This window comes from Carcharhinus amblyrhynchos, chromosome 12 (assembly GCF_965287045.1).
Source record: "Carcharhinus amblyrhynchos chromosome 12, sCarAmb.v2.hapA, whole genome shotgun sequence".
Classification (NCBI taxonomy): domain Eukaryota; kingdom Metazoa; phylum Chordata; class Chondrichthyes; order Carcharhiniformes; family Carcharhinidae; genus Carcharhinus; species Carcharhinus amblyrhynchos.
This window is the reverse complement of record NC_137335.1, coordinates 5,771,421-5,795,663: the sequence shown is the minus strand read 5'-3', so window position 1 is coordinate 5,795,663 and position 24,243 is coordinate 5,771,421. Positions and strand designations below refer to the sequence as shown.

Sequence of the window (24,243 nt, the reverse complement as noted above, 5' to 3'; positions counted from 1 at the left end):
CTCTCTCATTGTAATTATACGCCCATTGTTAATGGTTGGCAGATTAATAGTCCCCTTGATGGATAGCTTTGTATTAAACGCAAATGTAGGACTAAAAGGAATGTGTCACTATACTTCATAATCCCTCCTGATTGAATGTGGCTACTCTTCAGTAACTATTGCAAGCTGAACATGAGTGAGAGTTTACTATTTAAACGTATTAAAACATTGAAAACTTCAATTATTATCTTAAAAATGCTATTTTAATTGATTCATAGAATTCCTACGGTGCAGAAAGAAGCCATTTGGTCCATCGAGTCTACCTAGACCACAGTCCCACCCAGGCACTATCCCTGTAACCTCCACATATTTAGCCTGCTAATTGCCCTGACGCCAAGGGATAATTTACCATGGCCAATCCACCTAACCCGCACATCTTCATAGTGTGGAAGGAAATCGGAGCACCTGGAGGAAACCCACGCAGACAGGGGGAGAATGTGCAAACTCCACACAAGCTGGGATCGAACCAGGGTTCCTAGTGCTATGAGGCAGCAAAGCTAGCCACTGTGCCACCATGCCAGCCAATGAGTACCGTGATGTACGCAGTCTTGGCTTTGTGATTGTACATTTCCCCCAGAATTGGTGGACATAAACTCCTCTTCAGGGACTTGAGTACAAAACCCAGCCTGCCTCTCTGTTGAAGGAGGGCTGCACTGTTGAAGGTGTTGCCTCTTAGATGAGACAGTAAGCACTCCGAATGCTCCCTCTCTCATAGGTGTAAATGATCCCATGGTATTAGTTTGAAAGCATACAGGGGAGTTGTCCCCATTTGTTCTTGCCCTTTTCAATCAAAATCACTAGAACAAATTTTTAAAAATTCATTCATGGGACATGGGCGTCGCTGTCTGGCTAGCATTTATTGGTGTGGGTATGCCGGCGTTGGACTGGCGTAAACACAGTAAAAAGTCTGACAACACCAGGTTTTAGTCCAACCTATTTCACCTGACGAAGGGGCTAACCCCGAAAGCTTGTGAGTATATTATCAAATAAATAGGTTGGACTAAAACATAGCATTTATTGCCCATCCCTAGTTGCCTGAGAACAGGCAAGAGTCAACCACATCATTGTGGATCTGGAGTCACATGTAGGTCAGACTGGGATGGCAGATTTCCTTCCCTAAAGCACATTAGTGAACAAGATGGGTTTTTCCAACTATCAACAATGATTTCATGGTCATCAGTAGATTTTTAATTTCAGATATTTTTTATTTCCATTGTGAGATTCGAACCTGGGTCCCCAGGACATTAGCTGAGTTTTTGGATTAATAGTCCAGCAATAATACCTCTAGGTCACTGCCTCCTCCATTTGGTTATTATCACTAATGCAGAGACAGTGGATGCATTGATTGTAAACTTCCAAAATTCCTTGGGCACTGGGATGGTCCCAGTGGGTTGGAAACCTGCCAATGTAACATCCCTGTTCAAGAAAGGAGGGTAACAGAAAGCAGAGAGCTATAGGCCGGTTAACTGCTGCTTTTAAGACAATGCTAAACTTCATTGTTAAGGAAGTAGGAGCAGGACTTTTAGAAGATTGAAGTATAATTGAGCAGAATCAACAAGGTGTTGTGAAAGGAAAATAGTGTTTAGAAATAAATTGTGTTTAGATCCTTGGCAGTGTAGCAAGAAGGGTGGGGGTGGCATGGTGGCACTGTGACAAGCACTGCTGCCACACAGCGCCATCAACCTGAGTTCGATTCCCGGCTTGGGTCGCTGGGTCACATTCTCCCCGTGTCTGCATGGGTTTCCTCCGGGTGCTCCAGTTTCCTCCCACAGCCCGAAAGATGTGCTGGTTTAGGTGCCATGCTAAATTTTCCCTCAGCATACCCAAATAGAAGCCAGAATGTGGCGACTAGGGGATTTACACAGTAACTTCATTGCACTGTAATGCAGTGTAAGCCTACTTGTGACAAATAAATAAAGTAAAGGGTAACCAGTAGACGTCATGTACTTGGATTTCCAAAAGTCATTTTGAAAAGGTTACTGCAGAAGATAAGAGGTCATGGTGTTGGGGTAATAGCATGACTAGAAGATTGGCTAACTGATAGACAGTCAGGGTAAATGGGCCAATTTATAGCTGGCAAACTCTAAGTAGCAAAGTGTCGCAGAAATCAGTGCCACAGCCTCAACTATTGCCAATCGACGTTGATGATTAAAGACCGAGTCCATTATCGATGAATTTTGCTGAAGGTACAAAGGTGGGAAAGCAAATGAAGACAAAGAGTCTGCTTAGTGATACACATTGAGTGGGCTGATATTTGGCAGATGGAATATAATGCAGGAAAACATGAAGTTATCCACTTTGGCAGGAAGAATAGCAACTCCAAATATTTTAATTGGGGAGAATACTCTGCCACAGAGGAACCTGTGTGTACTTGTACATGAAATATTAAAAGATTAGCATGCTGGTACAGCAAGTATTCCAGAAGGCAAGTCACCTTTATTGCAAGGACTCTGGAGCATAAAAGTTGGGAAGCCTTGCTACAGCTGTACAGGGTGTTGGTAAGACCACACCTAGAATACTACGTACAGCTTTGCTGTCTATTTACTTATGGAGGGTTAAAAGTAAAGTCACCGTAGTCCCAGATAGCCATAAGCTACTCTCCCCTTTGAGGGGGAGGGTTGACTGTTGGTGATTTAGCCTGAAGGTTACCCCACCTCAGACAAGGGGCAAGGCTGAGAAAGCCAGGCCTTCAGGAATATGGTGGCGCAATGGTTAGCACTGCTGCCTCACAGTTCCAGGGACACAGGTTCAATTCCAACCTTGGGTGACTGTCTGTGTGGACTTTGCACGTTCTCCTCGTGTCTGCGTGGATTTCCTCTGGTTTTCTCCCACACTTCAAAGATGTGCGGGTTAGATTGATTGGCCGTGCTAAATTGCCCCTTAGCATCAGGGGGACTAGCAGGGTAAATATGTGGGCTTACAGGGATAGGGTCTGGGTTTGCTTGTTGTTGGTGCAGGCTTGATGGCTTCTTTCTGCACTGTCGGGATTCTATGAATCTCAACCGGTATGGGAATTGAACCTGTGCTGTTGACGTTGCTCTGCAACATGAATCAACTGTCCGGCCAACTGAGCGAAACCAACTATACTTATGTTGGAGGCATTTGAAAGAAGCTTCACCAGGTTGATTGCTGGGATTAAGGAGTTTGCCTTGTGAGGAGAGGTTGAGCAGATTAGAATCATAGAATCCTACAGTGCAGAAGGAGGCCATTCGGCCCATCAAATTTGCACCGACCCAGGCCCTATCCCCAGAACTCCATGCATTTACCCTAGTTAGTCCCCCTGACGCTAGGGTCAATTTAGCATAGCCAATCCAGCTAACCCTCACATCTTTGGAGTGTGGGAGGAAACCCATGCAGACACAGGGAGAACGTGCAAACTCCACACAGTCAGTGACCCAAGCCGGGAATCAAACCCAGATCCCTGGTGCTGTGAGGCAGCAGTGCTAACCACTGTGCCACCTCAGGTTGGGCCTGTACACATTGGAGTTTCAGTTATTGGAACATGTAAGATTCTGCAGGGTGGGGATGGCTTGGACAGTGTAGATGCTGAGAGGATGTTTTCCCCTGCTGGGGGGGAAATCTAGAACCAGGGGCCAGAGTTTCAAAATGAGAGTTTCCCAGGATGAGGGATTTCTTCTCTGAGGGGTGCGAATCTTTGGAATTCTCCGCTCCAGAGAGATGTGGAGGCTGGGTTACTGAATATATTCTTGGAATTATGAGGGAGTTGAGAGTTATGGTTTTTGATTAGATTTGATTTATTATTGTTGCATGTATTAGTATACAGTGAAAAGTATTGTTTCTTGTGCACTACGCAGACAAAGCATACTGTTCATAGAGAAGGAAATGAGACAGTGCAGAATGTAGTGTTATGGTCATAACTAGGGTGTAGAGAAATATCAACTTAGTGCAAGGTAGGTCTATTTAGAAGTCTGGTGACAGCAGGGAAGAAGCTGTTCTTGAATCAGTCGGCATGTGACCTCAGACTTCTGTATCTTTTTCTCAACGGAAGAAGGCGGAAGAGAGAATGTGTGGGGTGCGTGGGTTCCTTAATTATACTGGCTGCTTCACCGAGGCAGCTGGAAGTGTAGATGGAGTCAATAAATGTGAGGCTGGTTTGCGTGATGGACTGGGCTACATTCAGGACCTTTTATAGTTTCTTGTGGTCTTGGGCAGAGCAGGAGCCATACCAAGCTGTGGTACAACCAGAAAGAATGCTGTCTGTGGTGCATCTGCAAATGTTGTGAGAATCATAGCTGACATGCCAGATATCATTAGTCTTCTGGGAAGGTAAAGGCATTGGTGGGCTTTTTTAACTATAGCGTCGGCATGGAGGGACCAGGACAGGTTGTTGGTAATCTGGACACCTAAAAACCTGAAGCTCTCAACCATTTCTACTTCATCCCCATTGATGTAGACAGAGGCATGTCCTTTACTATACTGCCTGAAGTCGATGACTATCTCCTTTGTTTTATTGACATTGAGGGACAAATTTTTGCCGTTGCACTAGTTCACCAGATTCTCTGTTTCATTCCTATACTCCGTCTCGTCATTGTTTGAGATCTGACCCACTATGGTGGTGTCGTCGGCAAACTTGAAAATCGAATTGGAGGGGAATCTAGCCACACAGTCATAGGCGTAAGAGGCAGGACAGTGGAGTGGAGACCAAGATCGGATCAGTTACAATCTTACTGCATGGCGGAGTAGGCTCAATGGGTCAAATGGCTGCTATTTCTAATGTTTCTTTTGTTGGCTGTTGTGTTTCCAAACCATGCCTGCGCTTCAACAGGCTCTAAAACATTTTGGGAAATTGTGAAAGGCGCTACGAAATTGCAAGTCTTGGTTCCTTCCTTCCTTTATTTCACTGACTCTTTAAAACCCTCTCTTTCCTCTGACTTCCCCCTCCTCTCCCAAGGAATTGAAGACGCTTTCAAAACTGCGGCCACTGAAATGAGTCTAATGGCTGGAGGTGAAGATATAAATGCGACAGAACTCTTTGGAATCGGTAAGTTCCTGCTCTTGTTGAATGTAAAGCTGAAAGACCACCTTTTGAAGGTAAATTGTTTTCAAGAACAAATGAATCCAGTCATGTGGCAGTGAACAGAAGAATCAGTCCCACTTTGTAGCTATACATCCGAGTGTTACTAGGGCACGCGTCACATCAGAAGGACATTGTCTTCCCACAGGAAGGATAGGAAACCTTGGCTGAAATTTTTCAGCCCGTCACATTTGGAGTAGTGTGAGCAGTTTTGGGCCACGTATCTAAGGAAGGATGTGCTGGCCTTGGAAAGGGTCTTGAGGAGGTTCACAAGAATGATCCCTGGAATGAAGAGCTTGTTGTATGAGGAATAGTTGAGGACTCTGGGTCTGCACTCGTTGGAGTTTAGAAGGATGAGGAGGGGATCTTATTGAAACTTAGAGGATACTGCGAGGCCTGGATAGACTGGACGTGGAGAGGATGTTTCCACTAGTAGGAAAAACTAGAACCAGAGGGCACAACCTCAGGCTAAAGGGACGATCCTTTAAAACAGAGATGAGGAGGAATTTCTTCAGTCAGAGAGTGGTGAATCTGTGGAACTCTTTGTCACAGAAGGGTGTGGAGCCCAGGTCTTAAGACAGAGATAGTTTCTTGATTGATAAGGGGATCAGGGGTTATGGAGAAAAGGCAGGAGAATGAGGATGAGAAAAATATCAGCCACGATTGAATGGCGGAGCAGACTTGATGGGCCGAGTGGCCTAATTCTGCTCCTATGTCTTATGGTCTTGCCAGCGGGATCTTCCAGTCTTAATCTTTAATCTTTGGCAATGTGAAGATTCGAGTAACCCTCACAAGTTGTATCATGGACGTTTCAGTTAAGGATGAAGTCCCAACAACACTGACACACCATTGTTGGGCTGTTTTCCCCCCACCCCCATCCTGCCTCCGAGAGCAGGCAATGTTACCCTTGTGCAACAGATGAAGTGATGACTGTGAGTGAAATGTGTGCTGGGTTGGCAAGGCTTTGATTTAACAGAGTCTGATGGCAGCCCATTGCTGAGTGTTTTGCGGGATCTTCAAAGCCAGTCGTCCCCACATGGTTGAAGCACCCACGTTATTGTAAGGAGCTGAACCAATGAACTGTTCTGCATGGGTGGGATAGGGAAAGGGGGAACACTCCTGTGGCAATTCTGAGGACTTCCTTGTAGCTGGTTGTGGTCGGACATTTGCGGGGGCTTAGAAGCCATTTCTACCCTGCTGTGAGATCGAGAGAGACAGCAGGAGGGGAAGTAATTAAATAATGTGTGTGAATTTTTGCGCTGTTGTGTGGGTGAAATTGGTGGCATCCTGCCATCGATGAGACATGTTGGATGTGCAGCAAATCACAGAATACTACAGTGCAGAAGAGGCCCTTTGGTCCATCGGGTCTGTACTGATGCATGAAATGCCCTGACCTGCCCAACTAATCCCACTTGCCACCATTTGTTCTTGAACGTTATGGCGTGCCGAGTACTATTTCACTGCAGGGAGAGTTGGCCGGAGTGGGGTGGGTGGTGGTGCTTGGTCTTGCTTTGGTGCACCTTTGATGATGGTTGAGCGGCAAGTTCGGTCTCACTTGAAACTGCCCCGTGACTCTGTGGGATTGTTGCTTTTGGCGCACGTGTCGCCAAGTTGCTGTAGCCACTGGTCGCCACAGTAACACCCACCAGGGGTGTCGCCATTCCCTCTTGCACTAGCCACTGACTCCTGGGTGTCATAATCGATGTTGGGGGGCCCACGTATCACACGTGCAAGAATCCTTGAAGCAAAGCCACGCCCAAGGTCTGGCTGCCGTTCCCTCACCATACAGATATCTCATTATTATTCCCCTTTCTGCAGTTTACCCAGCCTTTTGCTTAAAAGGTTCTCGCTCAGAATGCGGGGGTGGGGGTCACTGGATTTTTTTTTAAATGGGAACGACACTTTCTACACAGGAACTTCAGACATTTTGCAATAAGTGCTCTTATTAATCATGAGCTTAAGGAACCGTGCCTCTGAAGTGAGATTACAAGATGAGAATGGGACAATTTTGTGAGCAGTTTTTTTGTTGTTGGAATATGTCATTCCTGTCAAGTGTTTGAGATTTATTTTTTAAAACCAAGTGTTTGTAGCAGAGTGACATTGTCTCTGCCAACCACATGCCAGCTGCAAAGTTATCAGAATATTTCTTAAGAATTAGCATGGCCAGAACCTGTGAACATTGAAAGTTGGGTTAAAAGATCAGCCATGATTTTATTGAATGGCAGAGTAGGCTCAAAGGGCTAAGCACTCAACTCCTTTTTCTCAATTCATTTTTATGGGAAGAGGGCATTGCTGGCTGGTCCAGCATTAATTGCCCATCCCTAACTGCCCCTATTGGCATCTGAGAGAGTCAACCACATTGCTGTGGGTTTGGTGTCACGTGTAGGTCAGACCAGGCAAGGATGGCAGATTTCCTTCCCTAAAGGGAACTAGATGGGTTTTTCCGACAATCAACAATGGTTTTCATGGTCATCAATAGATTCTTAATTCCAGATTGTTACTGAATTCAAATTTCACCATCTGCCATGGCAGGATTCGAATCCAGAGCATTATCCTGGGTCCCTGGATTCTAGTCTAGTGACAATACCACTGTGCCACCACTTCCCCCGCTCCTTTTTATGAGGTTTGTGTTTCCGGTGATGATTATGGTGGCTTTGTAAGCAGAGGTTCTTTGCAGGTTTTTCCATGGAGACTCTGCAATAGCGACACTAACGTTTGTGAATATTCCCTCCCTGCTGCTGCCCCGTTACAGATACCGACAGCTGCGAAAGATGGATGAACTGCAAGAGCGAGTTCTTGAAGAAGTATATGCACAAAGTTGTGAACGACCTCCCCAGCTGCCCTTGCGCCTACCCGACGGAGATTGCCTACAGCACGACCGATATCTTCGACCGACCCAAGCAGAAGGATTTCCGCTGGAAGGACGCGAGTGGCCCCAAAGAGCGGCTGGAGATCTACAAACCCACGGCGCGCTACTGCATCCGCTCCATGCTATCCCTGGAGAGTACCACGCTAGCCGCCCAGCACTGCTGCTATGACGACGACATGCAACTAATCACGCGAGGCAAAGGCGGTGGCACGCCAAATCTTATCAGCACCGAGTTCTCCGCAGACCTGCATTATAAAGTGGACATTCTCCCGTGGATCATTTGCAAAGGGGACTGGAGCCGCTACAACGACGTCAGGCCCCCGAATAATGGCCTAAAATGCACAGATAACCCTCCAGACGAAGTGTACGAAAGGCAGTACCGAGAAGCCAGGGAATATTAAAAGTGGTTTCCCCCAGCCCTCCCCGCTCCCTACCCGCCTCCCACCTTTCCCACGGCTGGGATTAATAGACCGAATGCTCACCGGCCACTATCTGGAGAAATTGTTACATTCTCGCGTGTGCGGAGAGAGAGAGACATCCAGATCACCGGATACGGGCACCCAAAAACATTTTAAAGATACCGCAGGGCAGAGTTCAGGCACTTGGCACCTTGTCCTTGTCAAGGCCTCGTGGTGCCTGCTCCAAACTTTTGAGGACCGATTGTTGTTTTTGGCAGGAGCGGGCGACTTGTTCAAAGGGAAATCTGTGCCCCATTCTGAACGCAGGCAATCAAAGGGAAACGCATTTGTTTAATCTAATTCTGTTAGAGGGAATGGGAAGGGTGTGTGTGCGTGTATGTGTATCTGTGCGTGCGTGTGTGTATGCGTGTGTGTGTGCGCGCACGTATCTCTGTGCACATACATATGTGTGCATGTGTCTTTGTGCCGCAAATGTACGTGCACATGCCTGTGTGTGTGTGTGTGTGTGTGTGTGCATGTCTTTGTGTGTGTGTGTGCGTGTGTGTATGTGTGCACATGTGTGGAACTCACAGCTTTCAAAGCATTCTGTGGGTTAGAGGCCTTTTCGGTGAATTCAACTATAAACAAAGGAAGTGGCACTTTTAAAAGTTTTGTCCTTTTTTTTCTTTATTTTCTCCCCTCATCAAAGCCCCTCACCACCCCCATGACTTTCATACGCTCTTGATGTCCCTCCAGAGAGAGACGTGTTTTTAAGATACAGCTTATACAGAATGCAAAAATATGTTACCGAGAATCTCACTTTGTAAAGTTGCGACGTGAGAATTTCCTCATTGAAACCCTCTTTCAAAAGATGTTCTTAAGATTTTTTTTAAAAAGGGTCTGCATTTTTTTTGTGCAGTATTTGTCGAGCTGCGCTTACGCAGACGCAGTCGATGTTCACGCGAGCATGTGCCTGCACGCTCGCTCACACACACACACACACACACACACACACCACACAGCTTTGCTCGTTTCAGATACCCATCTCGACTTCAGAACCAGCTGGGCAGAACAAAGGCTTAACAAAAAGGGGTATTACATAAGAAAATCTTAAAATAAATTGCTGCTGAACTTTTAAGTGTAATTCAGAGATTGTCTGCCCCCCGCCCCCAACCCCCAGCCCCCTGCCCCCGTTCTCCCCTTCGTCTCTCCGCAGTGTGAAATGTTTTAACATGCACCTTTTATCAGTCCATTGCTATCAGATGGCGGGTGGGGGGGTGGAGAGATGGAAGGGTGGTGGGGGGCGGTGGGGTACAGTTCACACAAGCGTTTGATCTATGGCTGCCTGCGGGGGGACCAGCTGTTGACCTCTATAAGCCAGAACACACAAATCAGCTTCAGATGTGGTGCTGCTGGTGGCTGGATTGCCTGGCATTCTTGTGCCTTCTAACCTGACTGTCATTGCCCAGACTGCATCTATTTTTAATCTCTATCCCAAAGCCACCATTGGACATTCTCATGTCCTGGGGAGGGGAGGGGCGGGGGGATGGGTAGATGCGAGCACAGGTTAAATTTCTTCTTGTTTTCTTTTAGACGCAAGTCCCTCGGAAACATTGAGTCGGTCCCTTATATTAACTCGAGCTTAAGGTTACGTTTCGCGGAGGGATGAAAAACAACTGTGATCTTTATCTGATCACACAGTCTGCCCAGGAAGCCCCGGTGATCAAAACAAGGTGCATTTATTTAGCACTATGTCAAGTTGCAAACAGTTCAGCAGCAGACGCACAATCTGCCCTAAGCTTGAATCCTTTCTGAACGACATTACCTGTCTTAGCATCTTATCCAATGGCCCATTCCCAGCTGCTCAGTGTTTAAAAACTGAAATCCGTCAATACGTTACAGAAATCCTTTTTATAAAACTCACCGCCAATATAAAGAATATTAATATCAGTATTAATACTGTTACACCTATGACTGTGTGGCTAGATTCCCCTCCAGTTTGATTTTCAAGTTTGCTGATGACACCACCGTACTGGGTCAGATCTCAAACAATGACGAGACAGAGTATAGGAATGAAATATTTTTTCTGTCGATGAAAACGTGTGTGAAAAGAAAAGGATAATTTAATGTGAAGACTATCACCAGAGTTCTACCGCGCTGCTCGCCATGGGAATGGTTCACAAACCATTGTGAGGGGTGGACAATGGGAAGGTCCATTGACCTCGGGCGGGATTTTCCGGTCTCAGGTTGAGCGAGGCCGTAAAATCCCACCCAATATGTTTAATAGTTCGGACACTTAAAAATACCTTCTAAGGCACTGGTGCAACACAGGAAGGGTGTATAATGGATGCAATGATTACAACTTTAAATGTTGATAAACACTTCATAAATAAGGCTAGTCTTTAATCCAGATAAGTAAGTTCATACTCTGATTTATTTCTCCTCCCTCCACCATGACCACCAAAGAATGGTGATCATCGCTGGGTAATGATCTCTGCTGGTGCCAGAAAAGATGTTTAGAACATGTCCAATGTCCTTGGGCTGGGGCGCAAATAACCAGTGTTAACTGTACACCAGTAAATAGGTTATTGATGAGTACATGTTGTTTGACTATTTGTGAACTATTCCGTCACTTTGCTGATGAATTGGGAGGACATTAAGCATAGAATATAACCCCTACAATGCGGAATGAGGGCATTTGGCCCATCGAGTCTGCATTGATTCTCCGAAGAGCATCTTACCCAGGCCCTATCCCCGTAACCCCATATATTTACCCCACTGATCCTCCTCACCTACACATCTTGGGACACGAAAGGGCATAGCCAATCCACTTAACCCAGCACATGGAAACATAGAAGATAGGAGCAGGAGGAGGCCATTTGGCCCTTCGAGCCTGCTCCACCATTCATCATGATGATGGTTGATCATCCAACAGCCTAATCCTGCTTTCTCCCCATAACCTTTGATCCCATTTGCCCTAAGTGCTATATCTAACTGCCTCTTGAATACATTCAATGTTTTGGCATCAACTACTTCCTGTGGTAATGAATTCCACAGGCTCACCCCTCTTTGGGTGAAGAAATGTGTCATCTTCGTCCTAAATGGTCTACCCTGAATCCTCGGACTGTCACCTCTGGTTTTGGACTCCCCCACCATCTGAACATCCTGCATCTACCCTGTCTGGTCCTGTTAGAATTTTATAAGCCTCTATGAGATCCCCCCCTCATTCATGTGAACTCCAGCAAAAACAATCCTAACCTCGTCAACCTCTCCTCATACATCAGTTCTGCCATCCCCAGAATTATCCTGGTAAACCTTCGTTGCACTCCCGCGAGAGCAAGAACATCCTTCTTCAGGTGAGACCAAAACTGTAGATAGTATTCCAGATGTGGGCTCACCAAGGCCCTATATAAATGCAACAACATACCCCTGTTCCTGTACTCAAAACCTCTTGCAATGAAGACCCACATACCATTGGCCTTCTTTGCCACCTGCTGCACCTGCATGCTTACCTTCAGCAGCTAGTGCACAAGGACATCCAGGTCCCACTGCACACTCCCCTCTCCCAATTTACAGGCATTCAGGTACTAATCTGCCACCTTGTTTTTGCTTCCAAAGTGACTTTGGGCAGGTGGAAACTGGCCTGGTTAAGTTTGTTCTGTTCTTTGTGGTTAGTAGGTAAGCTGAGTAATCTTCCACGTCAGTCAGCAGATGCCAGTAACAAAGCAATGCTGAATCAGCCTAGCAATAGGAGCAGGTGTACTGGTCTCCAGTATTAGAGGGCTTTATTAAGACCCCCTGTCTCTTGCTGGGGGAGGTGTTGATGTGCTTCACAAGACCCCTTAATGAGAATGTGCAGACTCCACACAGACAGTGACCCAAGCCAGGAATCAAACCCGGGACCCTGGCACTATGAGGCAACACTGTGCCACCTAAATAGTCTGATAAAGAAGGGTTTGTACCCTACAACAATAATATCCCCATAGGTTAATAATTGTGGATTGAATATAATCGATTTCTACCCACAGTTGTGTTTTGTGATTAATTCAGGAAATCCGACCCTTGGTTTTGCCATGGCAACAGAGTCTCAACTCAGTTCTGAGGCGAGTGGAATTCCTCCTACAGTTAGGCTGGACGCGTCCCCTCATTAAAGCCTGACTTCAATGTAATGTCGCTGCTCCCAAAAGGGATTTGAACTCTGGAGTTGTATTTGTGCGAAGGGGCCCAGAGCGGATAGTAATTTATTAAGTTGGCTGCCCTCAGCAGCTGGAGGGTCGTGTACCTCAGGAAGTGCATGGCCGTAGTTCCACAGAGATACTTGTTTAACTTGTCGCTGTTAATTAGGTGGCTTCCACAGAACCTGGTAGACATAAATCACACAACCTCACCGGCAACTCCTGCGTCTTTGCGGCATTCCAACAATACATGTATTATTTCCTCTTTTTTTTCCCGCTTGTGATACTGCTGGGAAATGTAGAGGGAAAAAAAAAACTTTCGCCCAGCAGGGTATCTTGGCTCCGACAGGGAGCACATTTTCTTGTTCTGTGTCAGAGCTTGTGAGAGGCTGAAATTTCACGAGGCTGGCTCCAACTATTTCCTTTGCTTTGTGACACCATATCAAAGTTCAGGTTTCAGGGGAGGGGGGGAATAGTGGTGTGGGTGTGTGATATAGCGCAAAGTTCTTACTTTCAAAGTTGTTGAGGAACCTCAAATCGCTGCACAAGGTTGACCGAAAAAAATTGTAGGTTTTTCTTACTCAAAAGGATGTTTCGCTGATGGGTTGTTTTCCATTGACAGTAGATGGCGAAATCACTAAATTTCAGCTCAGGGAATTTTTTTTTGTTGCAAAATAAATAAACCGTTAAATGAAGTTTGAAGAGTCTTCGGAGCCACGGTTTTAGCAATTGGCCAGGTCTTAATGTCCATTTAAGTGGCAATTGTTCCCTCTCATTTATTCTGATTTCTTTCAGGGCGAATGGCTGGTTTCCGGTCACCAAGATTAAGTAACATCGCGGCTCTTAAATACAAACGGTGTGCTTTTCCTCTCTCTGTTTAGTTATTTTTCATCATTCTCCATGGTTGATGATGAGCAACTGGGATTCTCAAAATTTAAACATAGTTTGAAAGGTTTAAGTGGGGCAAATGCACAAAGTGCTGCTTAGTCACGAGCCAACTGTATCCAAGATGCTGTGATTTGATTAGATTTATTGTTGTCACATGTATTGGGATAGTGAAAAGTATTGTTTCTTGCGCGCTATACCATTCAAGCATACCATTCATAGAGAAAGAGAGAGTGCAGAATGTAGTGTTATAGCCAGAGCTAGGGTGTAGAGAAAGATCGACTTAATATTAGGTAGGTCCATTCAAAAGGCTGAAGACAGTAGGGAAGAAGCTGTTCTCAAGTTGGTTGGTGTGTGATTTCAGACTTCTGTATCTCTTTTCCTGCTGGAAGAAGGTGGAAGAGAGTCCTGGATGGGGGGGCTGATTTGCGTGATGGATTGGGCTACATTCACAACCCTTTGTAGTTTCTTGCAGTCTTGGTCAGAGCAGGAGCCATACCAAGCTGTGATACATCCCAAAAGGATGGATTCTACAGTGCATCTGTAAAAATTGGAGTTTTAGCAAACATGCCAAACTTCTTCAGCCTCCTGAGAAAGTAGAGGCATTGGTGGGCTTTCTTAACTATAGCATCAGCATCAGCGTCAGAGGGACCAGGACAGATTGTTGATGATCTAGGCACCTAAAAACCTGAAGCCCTTGACCATTTCACAGTCAATTTACATGAGTAAAGATGGAAGGAATCTCGAGTGTGATGCATGGCCTTGCTGGGCAACACAGCCTGTTTCTATGCCATGCATCTTATGTAATAGGGTAGACCCGATGCCCATCCAATACTGGACCATGGGCTTCATTAACATCAATTAGAGCAGCTGCAGTCACTGGAAGTGTTCCCAGGCTGCTCCCAGGTGAAGTGATCCAGAATTTCTTAATGAAAAAGAAAGGGTAAACATAAATGCTGCTCAAAGAAAGGACCGTTGTACGCTAACTTACACTCAGGATCCACTCAAAGCTGTTTGACAGTGATTCCTAACTCCATTCCCAGTGCTTGGACAAATCTAGTTTCAAGGCAGCACTGAAGAAATAGTTTGCTCAAATGTCCAAGGGATCTATAGATAGAAGTGAAATTTCTTTTACTTATGATTAGAAAAGCAGATGCTCCAATATATAACGTAAATTGTGAGGCCATATACAATTCTGCCCTTCATATCTTATTGTGTGAACTTTTCGTACCTTCCTGATGGATGTAAGAATTCATTTTTGAACTTTAGAGCCATATCTTTTTTAAAAAGATGTATTTATTTTATGGATGCATAAAATATTGCAAAGTGAAGTTTACATAGGGACATAAGAATTAGGAGCAGAAGTCGGCAAATTCAGTCCTTCGAGCCTGCTCTGCCATTCAATCAGATCGTGGCTGATCTCTCCTTGGTCTGAAATCTGCCTGCACACCTGTTCCCCATATCCCCTTATCTCTTTTTTAAAAATTAGAAATATATCTATCTCCCTCCTGAAACCATTCAATGATTCAGACTCCACTGCACTATGGGGCAGTGAGTTCCACAAATTCATCACCCTCTGTGAGTGGTTCCTCCTCTTCTCAGTTTTAAATCTATTGCCTCTCAACCTATGCCTCTGACTTCTTGTTCTAGATTGCCTCACAAGGGGAAACATTTGGTCAACATTTACTCTATCCTTTTCAAGTTTTATATACCTTGATCAGGTCTCCTCTTATCCTTCTAAACTCCAGCGAGTACAAGCCCAAACTGTTTAATCTTTCCTTGTACGTCAACCTTTTCAACCCCCGCAATCAATCTGGTGAACCTCCCTGGCTTTGTGATAATGGATTAGAAGTTCAGAAAATCAAAGCCTGGTTCATGCCCTCAATGAACCATTTGGATTCAGAATGTTGAATGTTACTGGGACAGTAATGTTGAACATAAGAACATAAGAAATAGGAGCAGGAGTAGGCCATCCAGCCCTTCGAGCCTGCCCCGCCATTCAATAAGATCATGGCTGATCTGTCGCTGCTCAGTTCCACTTTCCCGCCCTCTCCCCATAACCCTTAATCCCCTCTCCTATCAAAAACCCATCAACCCGCGTCTTAAAAATATTTAGCGAGGCAGCCTCCACCACTTCAACAGGCAGAGAATTCCAGAGATTCACCACCCTTTGAGTGAAGAAGTTCCTCCTCAACTCCGTTCTAAACCGCCCTCCTTTTATCTTGAGGCTGTGCCCCCTAGTCCTACTGTCTTTTTTGAGCGGGAAGAGTCTTTCCACCTCTATCCTATCCATCCCATTCATCATCTTGTACGTCTCAATGAGATCTCCCCTCATTCTTCTAAACTCTAACGAGTACAAGCCCAGTTTATTCAGCCTCTCCTCATAGCTCAACCCCCTCAACTCCGGTATCAGCCTAGTAAACCTCCTCTGCACTCCCTCCAAGGCCAAAATATCCTTGCGCAGGTGCGGCGCCCAAAACTGCACACAGTACTCTAGCTGCGGCCTAACCAATGTTCTATACAGCTGCAGCAAGACCTCCCTACTTTTATATTCAATCCCCCTCGCTATGAAGGCCAGCATCCCATTCGCCTTCCTGACCACCTGCTGCACCTGCAAGCTGGGTTTTTGCGACTCATGCACAAGGACCCCGAGGTCCCTCTGCACCGTCGCCTGCTGCAGTTTTTTGCCCCGTAAGTAATAGTCTTTCCTACCAAAGTGGACCACCTCACACTTGCCAACATTAAATTCCATTTGCCATTTCCTGGCCCATTCGCCCAGCCTATCTAGATCCTTCTGCAGACTCTCCACACCCTCCGCACAATTTGCCGTTCCCCCAATCTTGGTGTCATCAGCAAATTTCGACACTCTACACTCGGTTCCCTCCTCCAGATCATCTATATAAATGGTAAAAAGCTGAGGCCCCAGCACCGACCCCGGGGCACTCCACTAGTCACCATCCGCCAATCCGAATAGCACCCGTTGACCCCCACTCTCTGCCTCCTATTTGACAACCAATCCTCTATCCACGCTAACACCCTACCCCCAACTCCATGTCCCTCGACCTTCTGCAATAACCTCTTGTGAGGTACTTTGTCAAACGCCTTCTGAAAATCTGGAAAGACCACATCCACCAGCTCTCCTCTATCCACCACCCTAGACACATCCTCATAGAACTCCAGTAAATTTGTCAGACACGACTTCCCTTTAATGAAACCGTGCTGCGTCTGCTCTATCAAGCAATTCCCTTCAGATGCCTCGCAATTTCCTCCTTAATGACGGATTCTAACATTTTACCTACCACAGACGTTAAACTAACCGGCCTATAATTCCCCGCATTTTGCCTGGCACCCTTCTTAAACAACGGCGTAACATTAGCCGTTTTCCAATCATCCGGCACTTCCCCGGAATCCAGCGACGTTTGGAAAATAACCACCAAGGCATCCACTATCACCTCCGCCATTTCTTTCAGAACCCTCGGATGCATTCCATCCGGTCCTGGGGACTTGTCCACAATCAGCCCCTCCAGTCTGTCGAGCACCGCCTCTCTAGTAACAGTAATGTCATTAAGACCCTCCAGTCCTACCACCTTTCCATCGCTAACACCCGGCAAATTATTCACGTCCTCCTCCGTGAAGACAGAAACAAAAAAGTTATTCAATACTTTAGCCATATCCCCATCCCCTACCACTAGGTCCCCTTTCTCATCCTCTAAAGGACCAACATTCACCCTAGCCAGCCTCTTCCTTTTTATATATTTATAAAAACTCTTGCTATCCTTTTTTATATTAAGCGCTAGCCCAGCTTCATAGTTTCTCCTACCCTTCTTTATCAACTTCTTTGTCAATCTTTGTTGACGTTTAAACCTCTCCCAATCCTCTTCTCGCCCACTAACATCATTAGTGTTTTTAATTCCTCCTTAATTTTCCTGATGTTGTGATGCCAGCATTGGACTGGGATGGGCACAGAAAGAAGTCTCACAACACCAGGTTAAAGTCCAACAGGGTTAATTTGGACTCATGAGCTTTCAGAGTGCTGCTCCTTCGTCAGGTGAGTGGAGAGTTGGAACTCAACTCAGTGGAACTTACCTCTGAATTCAAATAAATCTGTTGGACTTTGACCTGAAACTTATTACTTAATTTTCCTGATTACAATACAGGAGCATAAATGCTACCAAAAAAAACTATTGCAAACTGAGATGCATTGATCCAAGCTGTTTTACATTTAAACAATGCATCGCTCTCCATAATCTCTCGTGAATGGTAAAGTGGAAATGTAGAACATTGTACCCAGCTTGTTCCTATTATGAAGAGGCTTCACTTTATTGATCAAAATACTTTGTTATTTGAAAAGGTCTTTTTTTTTGCTGAACAGGGACAGTGCTCCAAGAGGTCACAAGGGCATCATACCGAAGCTCTGTATGTCTTAATGTGGTCAGGTATCCTGTTGACGTTTGATCCAAGTTGAAAGCTGCTCTTTGTGTGATTTATTGAAGAGCCACTTCAGACTTTCAGCTTCAACCATCCGTCAGTTTGATGCACTACCTTTGATCTTTACTCAAGGTTTTTTTATATAAAAAGTTTGATGTTAAATTGGTGCCAAACAGGAAGCTTTGATGCCCAGTTTTATGTGACAAATGTTAATCCAGGATGAATTTACTACAGATTAAACAGAGGAGACAAAGAAACCTTTGTGTACAAACTACAGTGGAGTAAAGACGAAGCTGTCACAATGAGAATCTCTTACAATGGGTAATTTGCAGACCACATACACAAGTCTGAGTTCCTGTGAACTCAACACCTGATCAGAGGTAGTCTGGCACTAATAATTAGGTGTTGACAAGCAAGCTAAATAAATTTACTGAATGATTACATGAGGTACATTATCTTGGCCTTCTGATTCTTAGACTGCACTTTTTAATGATTTAAGAGGTAGTTGCTTGGAGACCATTTTAACATAGAAGAATGGGCAGATCCAGCCCTTAATCCAACAGCCTTCTATGAAATGCTGAAATGACATGGTAATCATAAGTCGTTATCCAAGTGGCTCAAATAGATGTGTGTATATATATCTTGAGCTGTAATCATACTAGATGCAAATGGAAAAAGTTTCTTTTCAAATTGAGGTTTCCACAATTTAAACTTTGCTCTTGCTTGTGGAGATCTCTCAATTGTATTACTTTTCAAAAATGGCCCCAAGTTGTATCTCTAATGCCAATCTTGGGTATTAGAATCCCTATGGTGCAGAAAGAGGCCATTCAGCCCATTGAGTCTGCACCAACTCTCTGACAGAGCATCTCACCCAGGTCCCATCCTGGTAACCCCACATATTTACCCACTAGCCTCCCCCCCCCACCAATCTTTACATCTTGGGACACTAAGGGGCAATCTGGCATGGTCAATCCACCTAACCCGCACAGGTGGCATGGTAGCACAGAGGTTAGCACTGCTGCTTCACAGCTTCAGGGACCTGGATTTGCTTCCCGACGTGGGTCACTGCGTGCGTGGAGTCTGCACATTCTCCTGTGTCTGCGCAGGTTTCCTTCAGGTGCTCCTGTTTCCTCCCACAGTCCAAAGATGTGTGGGTTAGGTTGATTGGTCCATGCTATAATTGGTCCTTAGTGTCCTGAGATAGGTAGGAAATTAGAAATTAGCGGGTAAATGTGTAGGGATATGGGAGTAGGGCCTGGAAGGGATTGTGGTTGGTGCAGACTCGATGGGCCAAATGGCCTCTTTCTGCACTGTAGGGTTTCTATGATTCTATGATCATTAGACCGTGGGAAACAACCAGAGGAAACCCATGGAGACATGGGGAGAAGTTACAAACTCCACACAGTCACTGAAGGCTGCAACTCAACCCACGTTCCTGGCACTGTGAAGTAGCAGTGCTAGTACAGGCTAATGTCAGAATGTTGACCAGAAACCAAGTTTTGAAGCCTTGTTCTCAATGCCTGCAAGATATTGCAAAGCATAAATTTTGTTCCCAACTCAGTATAAAGGGTCAATGGGACTGACATAGTTTGGATGTCAAAGTCTGATTCCTTGAGCAGAGCTCTTGGCAGAGAAAAGTTGTTCCATTCCTAAGCCAGCTATGAAGTTAAGTGTTAACAGGGAATGTTCTTTAAGTGGACGTTGATGCATTGGGTAGAATGCAATTTCCATGAGTTCACAGCTGAATAGAAGATCACTGTAACTCGTGCAATCTCTTCCAATACACCACATCAACTGCATCACTCTCGTCAACTCTCCCTGTTACTTATTTAAGAAAAACCCAGCAAGTTCATCAACCACCTTTACTCCTTTAAAAACCCATACTGGCTCTTCCTAATCAACACATTTTTTTCCATGTAATCACTAATTCTATCCCAAACAATTGTTTCCTGAAGTTCTCTCATCACCAAAGTTAAACTGGCTGCTCTGTAATTGCTGGGCTTATTCTTACACCCTTGTTCAAAAATGGTTGTAATGTCTGCACTTATCCAGTCTACTAGCACCTCCCCAACTCTAGAGAAGGCTGTAAGATTATGGCCAGCGCCCCTGCAATTTCCATTCTCACTTCCTTTAATAACCTCAAATGCATTTCACGATGTGGCGATACCAGCACTGGACTGGGGTGGGCACAGTAAGAAGTCTCGCAACACCAAGTTAAAGTCCAACAGGTTTATCTGGAATCATGAGCTTTCGGAGAGCTGCTCCTTCATCAGATGAGTTACTCACCGAATGAAGGAACAGCACTCCGAAAATTCGTGATTCCAAGTAAACTTGTTGGACTTCAACCTGGTGTTGCGAGGCTTCTTACAGATACACATCACCCGGTCCCAGTCAACTTGTCGATCCAATGTTTCATCCTTATCAATTTTGAACCCTTCCAGTGACAGAATTTCCTCATCTGTCACCATAGCCTGGGTAGCATCTACTGCCTTAGTAGTCATGTGACTCCTTTTACATCAACAGATGGGGGTGGTACCATTTCCCCAGTACCACATTAACCCTTTCATAGAGTCACCAAGATTATACAGCAAAGACTCATCCATCCATTAGGTTTCCTAAACTGAACTATTCCCATTTGTTTGTTTGGCCTATATCCCTCTAAACCTTTCCCGTCCATGTACCTGTCCAAATGTCTTTTAAATGTTGTAATTGTACCCACCATTACCACCACCTCTGGTAGCTCATTCCATACACCTACCACCCTCTGTGCGAAAATGTTGCCCCTCAAGTCCCTTTTAAATCTTTTCCCTCTCAGCTTAAACCTATGCCCTCTATTTTTGGACTCCTCTATCCTGGGGTATAGATAAGGCGATCTATAGATAACCCGATCTATGCCCCTCATGATTTTATAAACTGCTATATGGTCACCCCTCATCCTCCTACAGTCCAGGGAAAAATGTCCCAGCTGACATAGCCTCTCCTCATAATTCAAACCTTCCAGTTCCGGTAACATCCTTGTAAATCTTTTTTGCACCCTTTCCAGTTTAATAACATCCTTCCTATAGCAAGGCGACCAGAATTGTACACAGCATTCCAAATGTGGCTTTACCATTGTCTCGTACAGTTGTAACATAACGCTCCAACTCCTGTACTCAGTGCTCTGACTGATGAAGGCAAGTGTGCCAAACACCTTCTTCACCACCCTATCTGTGACTCCACTTTCAAGGGACTATGTTTAAAGTGAATTTATTTTATTTTGTGTCACAGATAGCCTTATGTCATTGCAATGAAGTTACTGTGAAAATGCCCTAACTGCACCTTTCAAACCTGAACTCTAATGCTATACTAGTCAGCTGTGGGTAGGCTCTGTTGTGGATTCAGAACTACTTAAGTCTATAAGTGGCACTCACTAGGCCATACAGGGCACTAGAGGAACACCCTTTTGATTTTATCTACTAGGTGAGCCCCATTCTTTCCAGCTTGGTTCACCTGAGGCAAATGGCTAATTTAAGCTTATTTATTAGTGTTATAAGTAGGCTTACATTTTCACATAAACTTTGTTGTAGTGTCAATGTCCCAGTCGCCACACTCCAGCACCTGTTCAGGTACATTGAGGGAGACTTTAGCATGGCCAATACACCTAACCAGCATATCTTTCAGATTGTGGGAGGAAACCGGGGCACCTGGAGGAAACCCACGCAGAAATGGAGAAAACATGCAGACTCCACACAGACAGTGACTCATCAGGAATTGAACCAAGATCCCAGGCACTGTGAGGCAGCAGTGCTAACCACTGAACCACCATGCCATAAGACCTTAAGTCTTAGGAGCAAAATTATGCCACTCAGCTCATTGAATGGCGGACCAGACTCAATCATGGCTGATATTTCTCTCATTCCCATTCTCCTGCCTTTTCCCCATAACGCTTGATTCCCTTATTAATCAAGAACCTATCTATCTCCATCTTAAAGACACTCAATGACCTGGCCTCCACAACCTTCTGCAGCAAAGGGTTCCACAGATCCACCACTCTCTGGCTGAAGAACTTCCTCCTCATCTGTTTTAAAGGATCGTCCCTTTGGCCTGAGCTTGTATCCTTTGGTTCTAGCTTTTCCTACTAGTGGAAATATCTTCTCCATATCTACTCTAACCAGACCTCGCAGTATCCTGTATGTTTCAGTAAGATTCCCCGTCATCCTTCTAAACTCCAACGAGTACAGACCCAGAGTTCTCAACCAATCCTCATACAACAAACCCTTCATTCCAAGGATCATTCTTGTGAACCTCCTCAGGACCCTTTCCAAGGCCAGCACATCCTTTCTTAAATATGGGGGTCCAAAATTACTCATAATACCCCAAATGGGGTCTGACCCTTATGCAGCCTCAGAAGTACATCCCTGTTCTTGTATTCTAGTCCTCTCGATATGAATGCTAACATTGCCTTCCTAACTGCCGACTGAATCTGCAAGTGCCGCCTAGAGGTTTTCCTTTTGACAATACCCGAATTGTGATACAGTGAGGGGGCTTAAATAGGACCTCTGCTCCAATTGCTGCTCAAGAAAACATTGGGTACTTAAGCAGTTTGGATAAGGGGAAAGAATCTACTTTCACAAGAATTCATTGTATCAGGTTCAATAAGTGCACCTTAATTATCTAACTGAGGGCTATATGATAGTCAGGATTGTTCAGCGAAAGATCCACAGCACAAACAAGACAGCATCGGAAAAATATAAATCCTTTGCAGTTCCCTTATTTACTATCCAGGAGGAGCTCAGAGACATTGCCTCTCTTGACACTGGCAACGACTCCACTGAATCAATTGTATTTGCTGTTTTATTTGTGGGAAATAATAATCAACATTTTAGCTTTTCCTACAGAATCACTTATGTCCTTTACTCGGAATTCAGAAAACAATGTTTTTCAGGAGTGACTGAGGACGTACACAAATACTCCTCAATTGGATCACATATATAAAAACCCTTGGGTCACTTCCTTTTAATTCCAGTCCTTTGATGCAACACAGATCTTTAAATCAACAGAGGCCTCGAATTCCTGGTAGAGAAACTCAAAATAGCCACTCTTCTGCCAATCGTTTACTAAATAAATGTGGGCAACTGACTTGCAAAAAACTGATCCCAAAAGGTTCATATTTCTGTATAGCAGAGCACCCTACAAATGTTTTAACATTTATCAATGTCATAGTGCATTTTGTGAAGCGATTTTATGAACAAGAGAGGCCTTTTCTTCCTCTGCTGTTAATTTTTAGAACAGAAAGAAATCCCACAACACCAGTTTAAAGTCCAAACAGGTTTATTTGTAGCAAAAGCCGCAAGCTTTCGGGACAGCCTGTCCCTTCATCAGGTGAGAACTCCCAGCCATCTGACGAAGGGACAGGCTGTCCCAAAAGCTTGCGGCTTTTGCTACAAATAAACCTGTTTGGACTTCAAACTGGTGTTGTGGGATTTCTTTCTGTTTTACCCCAGTCCAACGCCAGCATCTCCACATCATGATGTTAATTTTTAGTACACGTAATTTTTGTTATTAATTCACCAACCAATGAAAATCCACCTTTCATCATTTATCGTCTCAAAACTTACCAGAATTTTGAAAACCTCTGACTCCTTCATCATTCATAGAATCATCGAATCGTACAGTGCAGAAGGAGGCCATTTGGCCATCGAGTCTGCACAACCACAATCCCACCCAGCCCCTATCCTCATAACCCCATGCACTTACTTTAGCTAGTACCCCTGACACTAAGGGGCAATTTAGCATGGCCAATCCACCTAACCCGCATATCTTTTGGCCTACCGAAGACATTCTTTTTTCTGTAGACTTCCCCATCAAAGTACTCATTTGTCCTCTGGAGTGGAACCTATACGTAACTTTACCTGTACCATCCTTGCCTCCCACCTGGATTTTACAGCGATGCTTTGCCTAGTGTCTCATCAAATGTAGATTCCACCGTTGACCTGTTCTCCAAGACAGCTGTGGCATCAGTCTCTGAGCTGCTGACTGGAAGTGTGAATTCAAGTGGTGGTGGCGTGTCTTCATGCTTTTGTTCTTGGATACCTGAAAGGAAAAATATACAAAGGTGTTGTTGTGCTGCCTGCATCAGTTGCAAGTTGTAAATCAGAAGAAATGTATGACAAAGGGGATGGGGCGTGCAGGGCGAAGTGGAACGTGATGAGGGTTAGGTGAGAGATGATCATCTTTTGATTGCTTCACCCTGCAGTTGGTCACAGCCTTAGTAATTGGCATTGCAATTACAAACTTCTTGATTGGTAAAGGCGTCAAAGGTTATGGGGAAAAGGCAGAAGAATGGGGATGAGGAATATATCTGCCATGACTGAATGGTGGAGTAGACTCAATGGCCAAATTCTCTTCCAATATCTTATGGTCTTCACAGTCTCT

At 44.9% G+C, this 24,243-nt stretch overlaps 1 protein-coding gene across 1 annotated transcript in view; it reads left to right on the top strand.

Moving 5' to 3' along the window:
• Nucleotides 1-9,009, top strand: part of ism1 (isthmin 1) — a 57,438-nt gene extending 48,429 nt beyond the window's left edge. The window contains exons 5-6 of the mRNA XM_080199720.1: nt 4,952-5,041; nt 7,827-9,009. Of these exons, the coding sequence (XP_080055846.1) occupies nt 4,952-5,041; nt 7,827-8,344 (608 nt within the window). The 3' untranslated portion in view covers nt 8,345-9,009. The remainder of the gene's footprint in view (nt 1-4,951; nt 5,042-7,826) is intronic.
• The last annotated feature ends 15,234 nt before the right edge of the window (nt 9,010-24,243 follow it).